The 21204-nt window shown below is 44.7% G+C and overlaps 1 protein-coding gene across 16 annotated transcripts in view; it reads left to right on the top strand.

Annotated features, from left to right (window-relative positions):
• The window catches only part of ERC1 (ELKS/RAB6-interacting/CAST family member 1), a 468735-nt gene that overhangs the window by 286034 nt on the left and 161497 nt on the right, over positions 1 to 21204 (top strand). For all 16 annotated transcript variants that reach the window (XM_073621610.1, XM_073621608.1, XM_073621618.1 and 13 more), the window contains one exon: positions 7207 to 7342. In XM_073621610.1, coding sequence (XP_073477711.1) covers positions 7207 to 7342 — 136 coding nt within the window. The remainder of the gene's footprint in view (positions 1 to 7206; positions 7343 to 21204) is intronic.

The following is a 21204-nucleotide window of genomic DNA, read 5'->3' as shown; positions in this document are numbered from 1 at the left end:
TTTCGTCCAGAAGGGAGAGGAAGGGCTTTCTCATCTAAGCACACTCTTCTGCCTGCAAGCTTGAGCTAAGGGCAGATGGATTCCAGGAAGTAAATGCTATAAAAATCATCTGCCCTTACTTAGGATGTCTGCAGTTAGAATTGCTTGGGGGTGTTTTTCAAAGTGATGGGTGAGTTTGTTTTGAATATGAACAGTTAATTAACCTATTCGCTGCCAGGTTCTGTGCGCCACTTTGGAACTCAGGTGGCCAGACCATTTTTGCAATTTTTACATGTTTTTTTATTTTTCATTTACAGCTTTCCGAGCTTGTTTAACCCCCCAACAAACTATACATTTTCTGGAAGCATAGGATCAATGGAATAAAAAGAACGTGCTACTGATTTTCTTAGGCCCTGTGATATTTGCGCAAATGTTTATCAAAACAATATTTTCACTAAAAACATTGAAATCGTCAGTGTTTACATACTTGGCAAAACTTACAAAATTCTTGCTAAATTCCTACTAAATATAAAAGTTAAAACTGTAGTGAGTTAATAAATAACGAATTTTTGTAAATTTTTAAATTGCACCTTTTTGTGAAATGGTGAAAACTGAAGGTGCGCAAAACTGTAAATAAAAACAATTTTACTTTAAAAATCTGGAGATTATCATTTTTCATTTACAGCTTTCAGAGTTTATAAAAGACCGCCCAAACTATACAATTTCTGAAAGCACATGACCTGTAGCATAAAAAAAAGTGCTACTGATTTATTTTTTTTTAGGCCCTGCAATAGTTTCGCAAATGTTTATCAAATTGGGATAAAAAATACACTAAAATGAATATTAGTTGATGTACTGTACATGTCAAAACTGACCTGTAGAATAAAAAAAAATGTAATACTGATTTTTTAGGCTCCGCAATAGTTGTGCAACACAAACACAACATAACTTACAACATTTCTGCTAAATTCCCACTAAGGCCTCCTTCACATGAGGTGCACAAAAGTGTATGCCCATTGGAGGGCCATGTTTACCTACACGCAGATGCAGAGGTGTTCCGTGTATCCCCATGCAGGCAGTCCCATTCATATTGATTGGGATGGCTGCACGGCACAGCCGCTGCTCCTAATCTGACATCCATGTGGGTGTGGGTTCACGGTCCCAAACGCAGACAGTGTGAGCTCAGGGACATACACCTGGACCCAAACAAATGTCAAACTGGAGCAGCAGCTGTGTTCATGCAGTTGCTACATCCCTATTGACACCAGTGGGACTGCTTGCACAGGGATACAAGGAACGTCTGTCAGGAGTGTACGCAGTAGTATGCCCTGTGTGAGCAAGGCCTTACTATGTTGTTTTTTTGTTGTTGTTTCTTACAATTTGTATTTTTAATATTTTGTAAATTTTTTGGGGAGGCGGTGGTGTTGGGGGTTTTTGGTGAGATGTCAGAAGTCTAAACAGAGTCCTCAGTAACTTTCTCTGCAGCCTCAGCTGCACTGTGTATGAATGAGTAGAAGTCTCTGTATAGTGACTCCTATTCATTCACAAACTGAAGTATAGTAAACAGTGTTTGCTATGCCTCAGTGATAAATAAACACTGTAAGCGATTGGTACTGAATGCTCACTGTGTTCCTTCAAGGAAAGGAAGGGAGCTGGTAAACATTAGTTTCCTCCCCCCGCTCTCCATCCTGACACTGATCTCCTGTCCCAGTAGCAGCTGCAATTGGGAGGAGGAGGGAAAGCTGGCCAGCAGCACTGCAGGGACCAGGTGCTGGGGATCGGTGAGGGGGGGGTCCACTGTGGGGCGGGGGGGATGCATATAATATTGTGGCTCCCCTGAAACATCTAAAGCTAGTGGGTGGGCAGAGGAGGGGAAGTCAGCAGCTGCAGGGAAGCCACAGTGGATCAGTGTTGCCAGCGGGATTGGTGCTGGGGGGGCGAGGACAGGGAAAAAGAGAATCGGTGCTGCAGGAATCGGGGCAGAGCAGAAAGGGGTAATTAGAGTGGTGGTGGGGGGGGGGGGTTTGGGCATTTTAGTCATGGCAGGATATGTGGAGCAGGAAGCAGGGGGAGAAATGTCAGAAGCAGCGGGTGGGGGCTCTGATCAGCGGATTGTTAGCTGCTAATTGGTTTGCTATTGGTTTGTTCAACAGAGTCTGCTGAACAGTTGCCATAAGCTCATGGTCACTTCTGATGTCGTTGGACACTTCTGGCTCTGTCGGCTAGCGTATCATGCGCTTAGTGCTATGTTTACCTGCAACAACCAGCTGCTGATGAGCATGTCTATAAGTTGATAGCAACTCTGTGATTCCAAGACAGACTCAATTTTTTTATTTTCTATTTATATATTAAACCCTGATAAAGGGGAATCCACGAGCCCCCAAAAGTGATTGCCTTTGTACACAGAGTTTGCTTGAACCTTTTATTGAAATAAACTTGCTATGGTTCTATTGCTTTGCCCTTCTGTATACAACTGAAAAAAAAAATAGCTGTAGTTGGGCGATAGGTATTCTATTATTTGAACAAAATAGATTCCATTATGGATTCTTCTGGAATGATCAAGTCATGGCTTCTGGACATCCCAAGCCAAATTTTGACTACTCCTCCCAGTGTTATACTTGCTTTTCCTGGTGGTCCCAGAGCACATCGCTCCTCAATATTTGTGCTGTGTTGTCTCTTCAAAATTGCTACAGGGCCACAAATTGGCCAAATTCACTAAGTGATTAAGTGCTCTATAGTTAATTGTGTGAGAGTTAAAACTCCTATATTCTCCCATCTTTCCCTGAGAGGCACTGGTTAGGATATTAATACAACATCTGCCATGCCTGGCCATACTTGAATCGGTCTGTTATCTTCGTGGTTTCCCCCTGGCTTGGACTTATATTCTTTGGTTGATGCCCAAACCTCAATAACTGATAAAACTCACACTGGGAGGCACAATAATGACCACAACCAGCTAATTCCTCTGTCAACTCATTGCTTCTGAGTTCAAAGGAGACCTGTCTGGAGACGGATTGGAGTTCAGTGTTTCATAATATCTCAGTGTGATGCTAGATCACTCAATTATTAAAACAAGCATAATGTTGTTTTAAAACAGTAGTTGTAATGACTCCAATGACCCCTCTCAAGTCCTTTCCTTGTAATCAGAGATGAGCTTAAAATCACTACACATGTAACAACCTGACTGTACAATCTCTGTTAGATCTACCAACATTGATGTAGTGCATGGGCTTGCTCTTGTTCCCTATGAGATGTTCTGTTGGTGTGCTCTGAAAAAAGTACTGAATGTAATACTTTTTTTTTTCTTTAGTGCAGCCTGGTGCAACGCAATCAACCGCATCGTACCATGCTGCGACCAACATATCAGAATGAACTACCACATGTGACTTTTTAATAAAGATCTAACAAAAAGTAAACAGTGTGATGCACTGTTTCATCAGCAATATTTCCTCACAGTGCAAAAGAACATCTGTACATTCAGTGCAACTGCTAGTGTGAATGAGCCATACACCTTTCCCCGCTTTATCCAAAATGGAAAATACGTTTTCGCTGGAGCAAACTGTTACCTTCCGATCGTATGTTGTTTAGTTAGAACTTGACAGTAGGATGTAACAGGTGCTCTTGAATGGTCTATATACCAAGCTGCACTCTCTAGGATCAATGCACTGGAGATCAGTGTCTGCCTTGTCAGCGCGGCTTTCCAGCAGCTAGTGCTGAGTTCAGGCTTACCTGCACAAAAAAAGGCAGAGTCAGTGTGTTGATGCAATTGTCCAGGCTGTGAATGCTCTGACTGGCCATTGTCTGTGTGAATGGGCCTGGCTTCCCTGGATGATTCCAAGACTCATCAGCAAAGCTTTTGTGTCCCTGAGGACCAGGTGACAGGCAACCCGCTGCAGTGTTTGAGCTCTCTGCTATGATGGTGCAGATCCCCTAACCCATTCATTGGCCTCTGCTTGCTTCATAGTTATCAGTTCATGTGTTGATCAATAATTTTCTTATGTTATAAAAAAAATAAATAAGTCTAATGAGCCTTTTAACCTTAACATTGTGTTACCCTTGAAGAGAAACCATAACTGCATTTAAAATATGTTCTTTACCAGACTTTGCTGTTCAGCATCCTGGTATTGCAATATAAATAAACTGTACCCGCTGTAAGGTTTAATTGAAACGGGCAATGACAAGCATGCAATTACAGTATATGGTTCTACAGGACATGGTTTTGAATAATGCACGTTGTGCTTTTACTTGAGTTCAGGTGCATTCAGTTTAGTTGTGTTGAAAAAAAATATAATATGTGCATCCAGGGGCAGATTAGATACTATGAACACATGGAAACGCATGTGTTCAATGGGAAAAATGTAAACGAAAAACAATATCAATTTCTCCTGCATTTAAGTAAAATAATACAGGAGACCTGTTTTGATGTTTTCTCTTCCATTTTATGTCTTTTTCTCTTGCCTCTTGCCTTCTATGTTTTTCCTTTGCCTTCTCACTTTTCTTCATGTTCTGTAACCCTCCCCTCCATCTGCCCAACTTTGGCCACCCATAGACTCAAAGAGATACTAGCACGCAAGTGGCTTTCTTCTGGGTGGGGAGACTTTAAAGAGTCTTTTTTTATTATTTCCTCTCTTCCTTGCTCGCTCTCTCACTTTTTATCTTTTTTTTCCCCTGATACAGACATAATTCTCATTTGTGCTATTCCTGCCTCGTTAGGAAATGAGTATTTATGACCTCTTCTTACGTTGTCTAAATTAGAGGCCTGCATATCCTCCCCAGCACGTGTTGAGTGGTTAGAGGACACGGGACCTGATCTTCATCCAGAGGCTTGGTTAGTAGTGTCCGTGTCAGCTAAATTTTACTTAGATTGGACCAAAGTCACGGCCTGTGTCCTTTATCCAAACCACACAATGAGGCCTTTCCATCAGTTGGCTTTGTGCTGCAAACCCGTTAACACTCCCTCCTTTAAATCCACCCACATCTGCAATTACATCAACATTTTTACAATTATATTTGGCAGCTTATTTTCCATTTTGGTCATCCTTGTTTTTCTTTTGTTTTTTTTGTTTTTCAGTGAATATCACTGAAATTGTATTTGCATGCAAATTTTCTTAAAGGGACCTTAAAGTAATTTTAAAGTTTTATTTATTTTTAATAACAAGCATGTCAAACTTACCTGCTCTGTGCAGTGGTTTTGCACAAAGCAGCCCTAATCTTTCTCTTCTGAAGTCTTCCACCGACACTCCTGGCTCCTCCTCCTGGGTGCACGCATAGCAAGCTGCCTGCTCTAGGGGCACATGTGTGTGATCGATCCCAAGCCAGGTTCTGTGTGTTCATTTGGCCCCATCCTCTGCTCTCGCCTCACAGACAGATTGACCGCGACAGGAGCCAATAGTGCCCACTGCTGCCTCCAATGAGGAGAGAGAGGAGTGAGCCACTGTTCTTGGGTGTAGCGCTGGATCGAGATCAGGCTCAGGTATTTTTTTGGGAGGGGGGGGGGGGTGCTGAACTCAGTTTTTTTTTACTTTAAAGCAGAGAATGTGTTATGGTAAAAAAAAAAAAAAAACCTCCTGCCTTTACAACCACTTTAATGTGGAAGAAAACTTGCAGTTTAACTATTCTTTCAAATTCCCCATCCACCCCCTCAATCCTTTTACCTATCCTGCCTAACCTGTATAAAAACATTTTTATTTTGCCCCAGTCTAGTCATGTGACCCTGCAGCTCTGGCTCATGGAGCACTTGACAATGGCTGGGAGTTTTGGGAGCCATGACATCACCCATAGGTTCCCATGGGCCAGCCATTGTCAGCATTCCCTCCTTTCCTCTGCAGTAGCTGCTCACTGACATGGTAGCCGAAGCTGCGGGATCAAGTGACCAGAGCAGATTAAAGTATTCACTGAATCGAATGGTGGAAGCAACCCCCCTGTGGGGTCAGTGTGCAGTGGTGCAGTCACTCCCAAAGAACTCCAGCAGGAAACAGAAGATCATGATTATCATTGTAGTAGTGGCAACTACTTCAATACATTTTCAGCTTCCTCAGCGGCTCGTCAGGTATGAAATATGCATACTTGCATTGTTCCAGGCTGGACCAATTTAAGTATGCAATGCAGATTATTCCTGGAGTTGGGCTTTAACAAGTGATAGAGCTTTATTACATGGTATATTTTCATGTGTGACCGAATTTCTTGTCTAAAGTGAACCTGTCCTGGCGAAACATCAAAGTAAGATCATTTCGGCCCCTTTCACACTGGTGCACTTTTGGCGCGTTTTTTCAGGGCAACAAAAACTATTCTCCATTAAATCCTTTGTAACTCTCCCCGCTGCACTTTGAAAAGTACTGCATGCTGCATCTTTGGTGTAGTTTTTCAAAAGTGCACCAAAAAGGCACCTTCTGTTGTAAGTCAATGGGATACATCAAAAGCTGCTTAATAGCGCATCAATGTGAAAGAGCCCTTCTACCACTACCGCTTGACAAATCATGAACTCAAATCCATCGACTGCAGCTTTAAACCAGACTTTGACAGTAAAAGTATTGGCAGGCCTGCTTGAAGGTGGAAAACTGTCTTTAAAACAGAGCTTCACCCAAAAGAAATCACCCCGTCACATTTGTAGTATTTTTATTTTTTTTGAGGGGGGGGGCAGGTACCTAGTTTTTTCAGGTACCTGCTCCCACTTCTGCTTGGATCGCCTAGACAATTTGAGTGGAATTTCTCCTCCCCTTCCCTACCTGCAGCTTTCTGGGTCATGTCAGGGACATGTCACAGGTCCCATAAGCCTACAGAATCATTCACAAAATGCAGTGCAGCTCATGCATGCACAGTGGGCAGCCAGCTGTTAAGCCGCAAGCAGTCACAGCCAGCTGCCCACAGTTAAGATGCTGGAGACAGGGACCCAAAGGCCGATGAAGAATTGGTCCAGGTGAGCACGGTGCTAGATCCTTGGATTGGTAAGGCTAGGTTTAAATTTATGCAGGTTGCGGATGGTGCATTTTCCCGGTGTGTTCATTTTTTTCACACGCATTTTTTCGTGCGTTTTTGGAATGTCTGTTGTCATGCAGGAGAAACCAGCAAAAATGCAGTGGAAATGCATACAAAATGCAAGTGTTTTTGATGCGTCAATTGATTATTATACACAGTACCGAGTGAACAAAATATGATCCAATTAGGGTTTACATCTATTTTCATAAGCATTGTTCTATATATTCAGCTTTCTGTATTTATTTCTTCCAGGCAAATGAAAGATCAGAATAAAAAGGTGGCAACATTGAAGCACAAGGAGCAAGTGGAAAAGAAGAAGAACGCGCAGCTTTTGGAGGAGGCACGAAGGAGGGAGGACAATCTCACTGACAGCTCACAGCAGCTCCAGGTAGCATGCACGTGATTCTGTGACAGTCTTGTCTGTTGGTGCAGATTAAATTACTTCTGTATAGGTATGTGTGCGAGCTACGTGGCGAGTGAAAGACTCAGAATTTTATTCAGATTTCCAATTGTTTGATACTTTGTGTGCGGAGTTTTGAATGAAATTTGGGTCACACGACATGGAAAGCTCCTTGCTACATTTGATTGCATTGTGATGTCGTAGTGTGCTTGTATCATGATTAATAATATCTAATTATCAATCAGTGATGCCACTATTGTCTCCAAACCAAGAAGTATATGTAAATAATTTGTGAATAGATTGCTAGCTAAACACTATATAGTGATAGCACAACACTTTATAACATAAATCTAAAGATGAATTAGTGCAGCACAACTATATAATTAGTGTGCAAACATATGTCAGTGTGAACGATCTTTTTGCTCCTTACTCCATCTGAATAGTGATATTTACAGTCTCTATCGTCAGACTCAATAAAAATTGTGAATCAAATAAACAAAAGTCTGGTACTCCCCTTTAAAACAACCATAATGATCTTATTCCTCTTTTCCTTTGTGTCCAGTGTTCCGTGCACCACCACACATCAGGTGAAAAACCTGCTCACCTTAAAGTGGTGTTCCGGCCAAAATTATACTTTTTAAATAAAAATACCCCTATAATACACAAGCTTAATGTATTTTAATAAAGTTAGTCTGTAAACTAAGGTCTGTTTTGTTAGTTTGTAGCAGTAGTTTGTTATTTTATAAACTTACAGCAGGCCGTGGCCATCTTAAGTGTGGGCATCTGAAGCCAGACTGTATTTCTTCCTGGATCTCATCCTTGCAGATCTCACACATGCTCAGTGCAGCACAAGCAGTTTAATAGGTTTCAGGTCACGTTTCCATAGCAACGGCAGTTTCAGAGGAAGTTGCCGCCCCTTCCCAGAAGGCATTGCAAACAGGAAATAATGCGATGGGCCGCGGCCAGGGAGGAGGAAGTGAAAAATGAATACAGCAGATATACAGTAGGTGCTGAGAAAAAAAATAAAAAAATATCCAATTTGTTTACAGTGCTCAGTTTAGTGAGGGATGCTGAAGAGTTGTAAAAGTGGATGGAACTCCACTTTAAGCAAATCACAACATGCTCATGTTTATTACTCCCTTGGACCGGCTCAAGTCATCAGCCTTCTCCACAGACTCCACAGACTCCAATAGAGCTTCTGCTTCCCATGTACTGGTATCTCCCCAATAAATTACATGGAACAGAAAGGCTTCCCATTTTAACTCCTTTATTAAAAGTCCCCAATAAAACCACACTTCCAGAAAAGAAAGTACAAACAAGCGCTTTCAGTCTCGTCAGCCAGCTCACCACTCTGCAGCGGCGGTGGAGGCGTGATGTCACGGGCTTGGCTCTTCCCTCCTAGATGCGTAGCATGTGTAGAATGTATCATGATTGTAATAGATTTTCTTTACTAGAGTCGGATGGTGGATTTTTTTTTTTTCTCCCAATGATCGAATGAAAAAAGGCCAGTCAGATTGGCATTATAAGAGCTGAGGCTAAACAAATGTTTGGAATTTAGAGCTTATGGCCAGCTTTATCAGATGCTAGTTTAGCCATGAATTGCTGTCCCTTAAGCGAAACGCAAGCCTTTCCTTCAGACTTGCACAGTTGTGTAGGCTCCTCTCCTGTACTGAAATTGTTTCTTCCAGACTGACATCCACCCATCAAGGCTTTTTGATATTCCCAAGAGCCAGCCCACTGCTTGTGTTAGTGGCTGGGGGTTCTTGAGAGAGGTATTGAGTCAGGGTGCTGTGATGTTTACAGGATGTTATTTACAGCACCCTGCTGGCTCTTTCCACCAGCCTTGATCTGCTGGTATTGCATAGACAAGCAAAGAGACCCAATGATGAGATCACTGGGTCTAAAATTATGTCATGAAAATGGAAAGGTTTTATTTAAAAATGTCATTGTTATGTTGATGAGAAAGGAGGAACCAGGGAAGGCAAAATAAAATCAAATTCAATTTTAGATCTAAAGCGTGTCTCTAGCCAAAACTTTTTTTTTTTAATTGTGGAAGATGTGGAAACCTTAGAGCCTCTGTTTGGATTGTACTGCGTTCTGGAACTTCATTGGTTACCTTTTCTAAATTTCCTATTCTGGACAGGTATTCTAACCCCTCCCCACTTGCCAGAGTTCTATTTTAACTACAGTATTAAAATGTATAGACCTAGAGTGTATTGCTGCAATAAATAGAGATTTATATGCTGGACACTTCAGCCAACCAATTTTGGGTTTGGGGTCAGTTCACAAAAAATTCCCAGTTTTAGACTGTGCTGGTCTTTGAGGTTTTGGGTGGAATTAATGGTACGATATTATAAGACCTCGGAAAATAAGATCAGCATGTTCCCGTAAACTGCAAAGGACATCTGCTCTTCTGGCCTGACATACGCCCTGCTCTCTATGCTGCCAGAAAATCGAGGGAGGAACGTGGCATCGCCCAGCCCGCTGCCTTATGACGCCATACTGTGTTTGATATGTGTACAGGTCCACTTTCCAAGTTGAGTATTGCTGTTGTTGCTTCTGAAATGTACCCCCTCCTCCCTCCTTTTAAAGAGACACTATACCCAAACATTTTATTTCAGGGTTTGGCAGTAGATGGATCTCTCAAGGATAGATATCTGTGTTGAGTTCCTGGTTCTGCACATGTGCTGCCCCAGTTAATTTTGATTTATTCCTTATGGGAAAATGCCACAGGAGGGATAGGAACATCCCAAAGGTGGGTGGGAATACCCAAAATGTCAAAGTGGCTAGGAACAAAAACAGCAACTGTGGCTGTGAGATTGATGCAGTCCCCACAATTTATTTTAATCTAAAATGTGTCTTATTCCACCACACTCCTTCTATAGATAAAATAATACTTTTAGGTAGTGTGACTTTTTAAAATGTAGCCAGTGTAAGGGTGGTATTTTTATTATAAGTAGATGATGGTTGAGTCAAGTCAGCTACTAGCAATACATACCTTTTTGGGGATGCCCCTCAGCCCCCCACATACTTTAACTACTTCAGCCCTAGAAGGATTTACCCCCTAATGATCAGGCCATTTTTTGCGATACAGCGCTGCGTCTCTTAACTGACAATTGCACGGCCGTGCTACATGTTACCCAAACAAAACTGATGTCCTCTTTTTTCCCACAAATAGAGCTTTCTTTTGGTATTTGGTCACCTCTGCGGTTTTTATTTCTTTATCGTACATCATGGGACACAAAGCCATAGTAGTTACTATGTGAGTTATATAGGCCACCTTTAGGTGATGGACAGTGGCACACCCTAAGACAGGAAGTTCACTCCCTATATAACCCCTCCCATTACTGGGAGTACCTCAGTTTTTTCGGCAGTGTCTTAGGTGTTGGACACGAGTAAAGATGTGCTATGCTGAGCTCCACTGGAGTAATCCTTTCCAGGAGCGAGCTATGCAGCCGGATCCATTCAAGTGTCTTTTCAGGCCGAATTGAATGGTACCCAAGCCTCACGGCGGAAGGAACAAGGTTTAGCCCATAACGCTTCTGTTTTTGAGAGCTGGACCCCGGGATCCAGTGCTTTGGTTTTTTTCAGCCATAAAGCTTCCTGGCGGGGTGCTATACGGGTCCAAGGGTGTGGAACCCTGATGAAAAGGGGCCCCGGTCCTTGAAGGTTTTTTAACGGAGCCCGTGGTGAGGGGTGAAGATTGGGTCTGTTTAGTTTTACCACAGAATCCCTGCAGTGGGATAAGATAAGTGGAGATTCCTAAGGAATTTTAAATTTACTTATGGATTTTCTCCTTTTAAAGGTAAATGTTGTATTGCCTAAAGTCACCACTGGGGGCTGTATAGAGCACATACCTTATTCATGCTTTCCATATCTCGCTCTATGTCAGCAGAAGCTGCAGGCTTCCTCCTGCTAAGCAGTCCCAAGCCTTCGGTAAGATGTTGGAGGGGGGATTTTTTTCTAAAAACACCCCCCCCCCCCCCCCCCACCTGGGCAATAGCTCTTCCCTTCTCCCGGAATAGGCAGGGGGAGCCCAGAACGATCGGCGGATGCCGCTCCGCTCTTCCACCACCTCAGCACGGCAGTTCTACATCTCCTTTCCACCCCCCACAGGCCGATTCCGACGGATAGAGGGCCCGCTCACGCGCGGGAAACGTGTTTTTTTTTTTTTTTTTTAAAGAGGGGGGCGTGGTAGGAAGACGGAGGGGGCACGTGGTTTAATTGTGCATCAACGTCCACATCGCGGGAGTGCATAATAAAAAAACTCCATTTGCAGGCTGACGGAGGGACACGAGCTGATGGGGGCATGTAAGTGGTGACACAGGCATTCCCTAGGCACATTTACTGAGCATCAGGCTGAGCATTAATAGCAGCGGCAGTTGCTGGACTATTTGTTCAAGCAGTGGGTGCATTTTCTTCTGGCAGTACCTTTTGTGTTTGTGCATCGGACTATGGTCAGAAGGGGAGGTGGAAACACCCCAAAAAGGGCCCAAAAGTGTCTCCCTCAGGCTCTAAGGACCCTAGTCTTATCTCTACAATGTCATCCTCCCCTGACAGATCTGGGGTGGCTGGTCAGGGTGAGCCATCTGGGCCGTCAAGTGTTGCAACTGTTTCCAACATTGCAGTTCCTGCCTATATTACGGAGGAGGTTTTTTCCTCAGCTTTGGTGGGATTGGAAGAAAGGTTAGCGGCTTTAATCGCAGCTTCCAAGAGTGGGAGAAAGCGCGACAGGTCCCCTTCTACTACCCAGGACCCTAAAACAGAGGAACTGGGGGCGGGAGAAGATGAATTCCCTTCAGGGGACCGCGAAGAGGCTGATGACTCCTCTTCTGAGGTTTCGATTGCAGAAGGACCTCCTTCAGCTTCACAATCTGAAAGATTGCTGGTGCAATCTCTTACTGAAATGGTCCGCTCCGCATTTATGTTACCCTTAACTGAGTCTGTTGATAAGCCCACTTCTTGTTTGGGTTCGCTAAAGCCTCCTCATGCTTTGCATGCCTTTCCTGTCCATTCATTGCTGGAGCAGCTTATGTATTCTGAGTGGGATCTCCCAGTTAAGCTTTTTTTTTCCTCCTAAAAAATTCTCAGTACTTTATCCCACGGAGGAAAAATTCACCAAAAAGTGGGAGATACCAGCAATTGACGCTGCTATATGCTCTGTGAATAAAAGTTTGACTTGTCCAGTAGACAATGCTGAAATGCTTAGGTATCCAACTGATAAGAAATTGGAATTCCTGTTAAAAAACGCATTTTCTTTGGCAGGTTTGGTGACTCAACCTGCGGTGGCAGCAATTGGTGTATGTCAATCCTTGAAAGACCAGTTTAAACGGGTGCTCAAGGTTATCCCTGATCAGCAGGCCTAGGATTTAGCCGAGCTACCAGGGGATTTATGTTTTGCAATTGACACTATGAGAGATTCTATTCTTCAGGCCTCACGCCTTACGCTTGGGCTGGTGCATATGCGTAGAATCCTATGGTTGAAAAATTGGTCAGCCGAAGCGCCATGCAAAAAACTCCTGGCTAGTTTTCTTTTCCACGGTGAATGGCTGTTTGGGGATGATTTAGATAAATATATTCAAAAAAATTCTAGTGGGAAAAGTACCCTTTTGCCAGTTAAGAAAAGGAGTAAACATATTTAATTTAAACAAACTCCTTCTTCAGTGCCAGGTACATCAGCCTCCAGGCAGTCACGACGGTCTACGCCGTCAGGTTCAAGAGGTGAACCTCATGGTCAACCCCAGGGACAAAAGAAGTCCTGGGGAAGGAAACCTACAAAACAAAATCCTAAAGCCTCCTTATGAAGGGGTGCCCCCGCTCGCTCGAGTGGGGGGAAGACTTTTGCAGTTCTCAAGGGTCTGGCAGGAAGAGTGTCGAGACAGATGGGTGATTTCCTCAATAGCTCTAGGGTACAAACTAGAGTTCCGAAAAATCCCGTCACCTCGTTTTCTCAGATCAAATGTTCCCAGGGATCCAGAGAAAAAGAAGTCTCTGTTTCAAGCAGTGGACCGTCTTTTGTCTCAAAAAGTGATCATGGGGGTCCCCATGGAAGAGCAGGGGTTGGGGTTTTATTCAAACCTTTTCACGGTTTGAAAACCAAATGGAGAGGTCAGACCCATTCTAGATCTCAAGGATCTAAACCGGTTCCTGAATATCCGCTCTTTTCGTATGGAGTCAATCCGATCAGTTGTCTCCATCCTACAAGGGGGAGAACTTCTGTTGTCAATCAGCATCAAGGATGCATACCTCCATGTGCCTATTTTCCACGCTCACCAGAAATATCTACATTTCGGGGTAGAAAATTTTCAGTTTGTAGCTCTGCCTTTTGGTCTATTTACTGCACCTCGGGTGTTTACAAAGGTTCTGGCCCCTTCTCTGGCCAGATTAAGGGTATAAGGATTATAGCTTACCTAGACAATCTGCTCTTCATAGACCAGACGGTAGCCCGCTTAGACCAAAGTATGGTCATCACAGTCAACTACCTGGAATACCTAGATTGGATTCTCAACCTAGAGAAATCTTCCTTAAAACCATCAAGGAGATTAGAATACTTGGGTCTGATCATAGATACAGCCCAGAAAAAGGTATTCTTGCCCCAGGCAAAGATCAGCGCCATAAAGGAACTGATTCAGGTGGTCAAAGCAAAGAAAAATCCTTCAATTCGGCTTTGCATGAGGTTGTTGGGAAAGATGGTGGCTTCATTCGAGGCCGCTCCTTAAGCTCGGTTTCATTTGAGACTGCTGCAAAACAGTATCTTATCGGCTTGGAACAAGAAGGTCCAAGCTCTAGATTTCCCAATGCGTTTGTTTCCAGAACCCTGTTCTACAGAAGAAAAGTTGCTACATTTTCTTGATGTGGTGAGAGCAGTCAAAGTCTACTTGAAGGCGACTGCTCAGATTAGAAAAACAGGTCCTAAAAAAGGACAGGCAGCATCGAAATCTACTCTTTCTAAGTGGATTTGGCAAGTAATTGTTCAAGCTTATGGTTTAAAGACGAAGATTCCACCTTTTCAAATCAAAGCGCACTCCACCAGGGCTGTTAGTGCTTCATGGGCAGTGCATCACCAAGCCTCCATGGCTCAAATCTGCAAGGCCGCAATTTGGTCTTCTGTCCATACATTTACAAGATTCTATCAGGTGGATGTAAAAAGGCATGAGGATATCGCCTTTGGGCTTAGTGTGCTGCAGGCAGCAGTATAGGTCCTCAGGTCTGATGGTGCCCTACTTTTGTTTGTGTCTCCCTCCCCTCAGATAGCATTACTCTGGGACATCTCACATAGTAACTACTATGGCTCTGTGTCCCGTGATGTACAATAAAGAAAATAGGATTTTTATAACAGCTTATCTGTAAAATACTTTTCTTGGAGTACATCATGGGACACAGAGGTCCCTTCCCTCTTTTGATACACGTATATTGCTTTGCTACAAAAACCTGAGGTACTCCCAGTAATGGGAGGTGTTATATAGGGAGTGAACTTCCTGTCTTAGGGTGTGCCAGTGTCCATCACCTAAAGGTGGCCTATACAACCCACATAGTAACTACTATGGCTCTGTGTCCCGTGATGTACTCCAAGAAAGGGATTTTACAGGCAAGTTGTTATAAAAATCCTATCTTTTTGCACTATAAACAAAAAAAGTCTGACAATTAAAAAAATATATATATATTTTACTTTCTGCTATAATACATATCTAAAAAAATATATATATATATATTTAAAAAAAAAATGTATTAATCAGTTTAGGCCAAAATGTATTCTGCTACAAATTTTTAATAAAAGAAAATAGCAATAAGCGTATGTTATTTGGTTTGCGCAAAATTTATAGCGCCTACAAAATAAGGGAATGATATAGTGACTTTTTTTTTTTTAATTAGTTTTACTAGTAATGGCAGGGATCAGCGTTTTTTTTTTTTTTTTAGGGTCAAATGACCCTAAATGACATTTTTTGGTGACTAGTGACACCATTACAGTGATCAGTGCTATAAAAATGCACTGATCACTGTATAAATGGCACTGGCAGGGAAGGGGTTAACACTAGGGGGCAATCAAGGGGTTAAATGTTACCTATGGAAGTGTTTCTAACTGACAGGGACGGACTGACTGGGAGTAGAGCGAGAGCGCTGTTCCTGATCACTAGGAACAGCTGATCTCTCTCTCTTCCCCTGTCAGAATGGTGGTCCGCCCTGTTTACATTGGCAGATCAACATTCTGCCTCTCTTCAAAACAATCACGGTTGGCTGGCGGACATAGTCAGTCAGACCCGCGGGTGAGCTCCCGCGGGCGCCAGCCGTACCACATGCACAGACCGATGTACAGGTACGTCGGTTTGTGCAGCTAAGCCGCCTTGCCACAGTATATATGCGGAAGGCGGACGGCAAGTAGGTAAAGTGGAACTTTAGTCAGACAATTAAGTCCTACTAGATCACTTCAGGCTGGCCCCTTTTGCGGGTATAGATATGCAAAACATTCAAAATAAGTGCCTATACTGTTTAGAATCTAGTAATACACAGTCTCACTCTGCTCTGCACATGCTCAGCTGCTCTTTATTTTTAGGCACTCCAGAATTTGTCCAATCTGCTGACAGTCTTAAAGCGGAAATAAACCTTCCTATCCTTTACAGCCAAGGGAGCTGCTTCTGTTTGATCTGTAACTGCCATGGTGCTGCACAAGTAATCAGTTATGACACCAGTCATTTGATGGTTTGACAGTTTAGTTGCAGACACAAGCAAATGTGACCGTTGCCAATCTTGGCATTCCAGGAATGTAACTGTTTTTTGAAACCAGTAAATCAATGAGTTTAGTTCTGCTTTATGATTTACTGCTGTTCAGGGGCTCTGGACTTCAGCAAAATGGCAGCCTCCAGCAAGAAGGAGCAATGCTGGAGGCAATTTACAACACACACTAATTTTGGTAGCATAAGTATTAATGTGGAATGTATGTTTCTTGCTAAAGAACATTATTTTTTATCAAGTTGTTATGGGTTAAGTTCCGCTTTAAGTCTCTCCCCTCTGGTTACAGAATTTTCAGACCTCTGAAACCAGTCTCCATGATGTGGCATCCCACCACGTCACCATGGAGACACAAACAGCAGTAAAAGCCCATTAGAGGTTATTTGCTGTTTCCTATATCTTTTAAACTAAAAACTTTTTGGCTGAGGGGCGTGGCCTGGCTCGGGATGTGAGCGGACGTGTTCCTGTGTAGCTCCGGTCTCTCCCTATACAATCCTGCTCCATCCTGATCATCCATCGTCAGCACCTGACTCCTTTCCTGCCTAATCCCTTCAGGTGTGTCTTGTGCATTACTGAGGGGCATTTTGGTTGATGGGAAAGCGACGTACAAGGAAACAGCCTCCGGTAAAGATGAGCATCGCTACACGCTCCTGCCAAGATGGCCGCCGCCATACTGTACACGGGCCTAGCTCATCCCCAGCCTCCACTCCGGATCTCTTCGGTGACGGCCTGGACGGATCCCCACCACCCCCCCCAGAGATTCCGGACCCTGCAGCCACCCCTTCAATACCGACCCCGGGCTCGGCGGTCGCGGATGGCGCTAAAGAACCTACCCTGGCAGATGTCCTGGCCACTATCAAGGTAAACCATGCAGATCTGGTGGGGAAGGTGGATGGGCTCAAGATAGACTTAACTATTATGCGGCAAGATGTACACAAGCTGCGTGGCCGGGTTACCGAGACTGAACAACGTATCAGTGATTTGGAAGATACTATTACCCCCATTCTACCTAGACTCAATACATATGGGGGAAAGATTTCAACTTTGGAGGATAAGGTCGACGACCTTGAAAACCGCCTACGCAGGAACAACCTGCGCCTGGTTGGACTTCCGGAGCGGGTGGAGGGATCTGACCCTGTGGCCTTCCTGGAGAGCTGGCTTGAGCAAGAGTTTGGTCGAGAACAGTTATCCCCCTGTTTTGTGATTGAGAGGGCCCACCGAGTCCCTGGGCGCCCCCTACCAGAGGGACACCCCCCACGTACGATGGTGATTCGTCTCCTTAATTACAGGGACCGCGACTCCATCTTGGGGGCCGCCAGGCGGAAGGGAAGTCTCCGCATTAATAATGCAGTGGTGTCACTCTTTCCAGATTACTCAGCGACAGTCCGCAACCGTAGAGCCAGCTATCAACGGATCAAGCAGAAGCTTCGGGAACAAGATATTCAGTATTCCATGCTTTTTCCTGCTACCCTTCGGGTCACTTATCAAGGGAAAGCTCATTTTTTCCAATCCCCACAAGATGCCATGTCTTGGTGGGAAGCATTACCCCATCCTCCCAAGCCTCCTGCCTGAAGCGGATCTCCACTTTATGATGGCCCCACAGTTTACACACAAGTTTCCTCTCCTCTCTGGGATCCCCCTCGCCTGCACTATAATTTTTTTCTTTCCCCCTGTCCCCCCCCCTTCTTTTTTGCCATATTGGTCATGATGGACAATCTTTCCCTGTTTCAGTACGGTCGTGTGCTGACCTTGGCGGATCCTATTTGTCTCCGGAGGGAGAGTACCTAGTTCCGGTTTATAACTGGACCCGAGCTGCTCTGGGACTCAGTCCCCTTATTCTATTTTGAAATATTATAATTGACTAATGACCTTTTTTTTTTTTTTTTTTTGTTGCCTTTGAACTTATAATTTTTTCCTGCCTTCTGTTCCGGGCCATGCGCCCCAGGCACGATACAAGTTTTGGGTATAGGCCCACTCCTCTTTTTTGGAGCTGGGCAGGGGAATTGATACCCCTGTTGGGTATTGAACATGACAATGTCTGTTGCTGTATGGTTGTATGTATGTTGTATGTCTGGTTGAATGAAAGTCTGACACTGCGACCCTTAACTGTATATGTGGCCGTGACCGGGGGAGGGGTTCTGCTTCAGACCCCTTCTGTTCCGTATGCACCTATGCTATCAACCCCATGTCTAACGTAACTGTTTGCTCGTGGAATGTCCGCGGGCTAAATTCCAAATTTAAAAGAGCGTCCATCTTTGCGGCCCTGAAACTTAGTAAACCCCATATCCTGTGTCTTCAGGAGACTCATTTAATGGGGGCCAAGGTGATGGCGCTCAAAAAACACTGGGTAGCCAGCCATTACCACTCTACCTACTCAAATTATGCCCGGGGCGTAGCCATATTAATTCGTAAGGGATTACCCTTCGTGTGTCACCAAGTTATCCTAGACCCCAAGGGGCAGTATGTTATTCTACATGTGTCGATACATGGCACACCCTTCATTCTAGTGGCGGTGTATTTCCCCCCTCCGGTCGCGGCTGCAATGTTTTCTGATCTTGATATTCAATTTGCAAATTTGCCTAGCTGTCCTATGCTTATCCTTGGGGATTTCAACTCGGTCCTACAACCTGACCTAGATAGATTAAAACCTTTGAAGTCCGAGTCCGGATTGCTCCGCGCGTGGTGTAGTACCTACGGATATGTGGATCTGTGGGCTGGAAATTTCCAGAGGCCAAAGTGTACTCCTGCCAGTCTAGGTCCTATGCAACCCTGTCCAGAATTGACTTTGCTCTCGCCACGAAAGATTTCTTACCGGTTGTTCAATCCATAGCGTATCTTCCCCAGACGGAATCTGACCATTCTATGATACGGGTGGATTTGACTTTGGGTCATAGGCCGGGGTTTCGAATTTGGAGACTCAGCCCTCTTTGGATCTCTACTCCAGAGATAGCTGAGGGCATTCCGATTGACATGACTATTTATTGGTCCCTTAACGCTGACTCTGCTCCTGTGGGTCCTGTTTGGGATGCCTTCAAGGCTGTGGTGAGGGGTTCCTATATCTCTAGAATCAAGAGCTACAGATCTGCCGGAAGGAGGACACAGGATGAGCTTCGGAGGGTTTTGGAGGAGGCTCGTGCCCGCCATGCGGGCGCCCCCTCCTCTGAAACCAGAGGCGTGCTGACTGGGGCCCACCGGGCGCTGCAGTTGCACTTGGTGGACTTGACTAGAAGGCAACAGCTGTACCTCTCAGCTCGTATACATGAACATGGTGGGAAGAATGGTAGGCTCCTGGCATATCTTGCTCACGCGGACTGTCAGGGAACCACGATTGCTGAAATTCACTTACCTGACGGATCGATTACATCCAACGCACTGACTATTAACAAAACCTTTGCGGACTTCTATGCCACATTATATAGGGGCACGGAAACCCCCCCAGAGACAGACTTTGTGGGCTTCTTTGGGTCCCTTGACCTCCCGGTACTCGACACCTCCCAGCGGTCCCTCCTAGACAAGCCCATCACGCTGGAAGAGGTCACCAAAGCCATAAGCCTCCTTCCCTCTAATAAAGCTCCGGGCCTGGATGGGCTTCCCTCGGAGTGGTACCAGGCGCATGCAGAGGTACTGGCTCCTAGGCTCCTCAAATTGTTTCAAGACTCCCTTGAGTTAGGGAAGCTCCCTGAGTCCTTAAATGAAGCACTTATTGTGGTTATACCCAAACCCGGTAAAGATAGCAAATACTGCGGATCCTACAGGCCTATTTCACTTCTGAATGGTGATGTAAAGATCTTAGCAAAAATTCTCGCCCTTAGACTCCAGTCTGTCATCCTCGCCCTTATACCATCAGATCAGTCTGGTTTCATGCCTGGCAGGAGTACATTTGATAATATCCGAAGGTTGTACCTACATGTCCATGAGGCGGCACGTGCGGGGCGATCCGGCTTAGTTCTGTCCCTAGATATACTAAAAGCTTTTGATACTGTGAGTTGGCCTTTTTTATGGGAGGCTATGGCACGGATGGGTATTGGCCCAACCTTTATTCATTGGGTCCGCTTACTGTACGCGGACCCAAGAGCTAGGGTGCGTACAAACATGGATATTTCTGCATCATTTTCCTTGGGTCGGGGTACCCGACAGGGGTGCCCTCTCTCTCCCCTGCTGTTCGCAATAGCCATTGAGCCACTGGCTCTGGCTGTGCGGCAGACGGCTGGGATTGGGGGCATCCGTTCGGGCCCGCTTGAGGAAAAAATCTCCTTATACGCAGATGATGCCCTGATATATTTAGATGGACGGGAAAGCTCTTTTGCAAAATTAATGCAGGTGGTGGAGGAGTTTGGTGTGGTCTCGGGACTCAGGGTGGGCTGGGAAAAATCGCAGGCCTTGGCTATCGGTCCCCCCTCCCCCTACAACTATCTACAGAGGTCATGCATCCAATTGACGCCCTCCCTTAAATACCTTGGTATCCAGATACATACTGATCTCTCTAGGTACGAGGAACTTAATGTCACCCCTATAGTCCAACAGATGACGGAGAAATTCCGTACCTGGTCCTCCTTACCTCTCAATTTAATTGGTCGCATAAACATATTTAAAATGATCTTTCTGCCAAAATTTCTCTATAGTTTTAGGGCCTCCCCCGTTTTCCTTACCAAAAAATTATTTGCAAAACTTGACTCTGCCCTGTTTACTTTCATTTGGAACGGTAGCCAACCTCGCATAGCCAAATCATCTTTACAAGCGGCCAAACCTGTAGGTGGATTGGCTTGCCCAAATTTGAGGAACTATTTTCTTGCTTCCCAGCTCACTTATATCCATGATTGGTTGCACTCTGACCCCCAAACTCCATCCACGGCTTTTCTATTGTCTCTATTTGCATCCCCTACCTCCTTGAAGGACGAACTACATAGGTCCAAAAAAACGGGTGGATCCAGATTTTCTCCCGCAGAGGTCTGCTTTGTGGCCTGGAGGGAGGGGGGAAAGATACTGGCACAATCCCAAGTCGATATCTCGCCACAGACCCCTCTGTGGCGGAACCCGAACATTCCTGAGCTCTGTGGTCATCCAGATTCGATGTGGTGGGCCCGTTATGGGATCACGCACCTCTCTCATATTTTTGAAAACAA

The sequence above is a fragment of the Aquarana catesbeiana genome, linkage group LG03 (assembly GCF_042186555.1).
Source record: "Aquarana catesbeiana isolate 2022-GZ linkage group LG03, ASM4218655v1, whole genome shotgun sequence".
In the NCBI taxonomy this organism is placed as follows: Eukaryota; Metazoa; Chordata; class Amphibia; order Anura; family Ranidae; genus Aquarana; species Aquarana catesbeiana.
The sequence above is the reverse complement of the archived record's forward strand: the minus strand, read 5'-3'. Positions and strand labels throughout refer to the sequence as shown.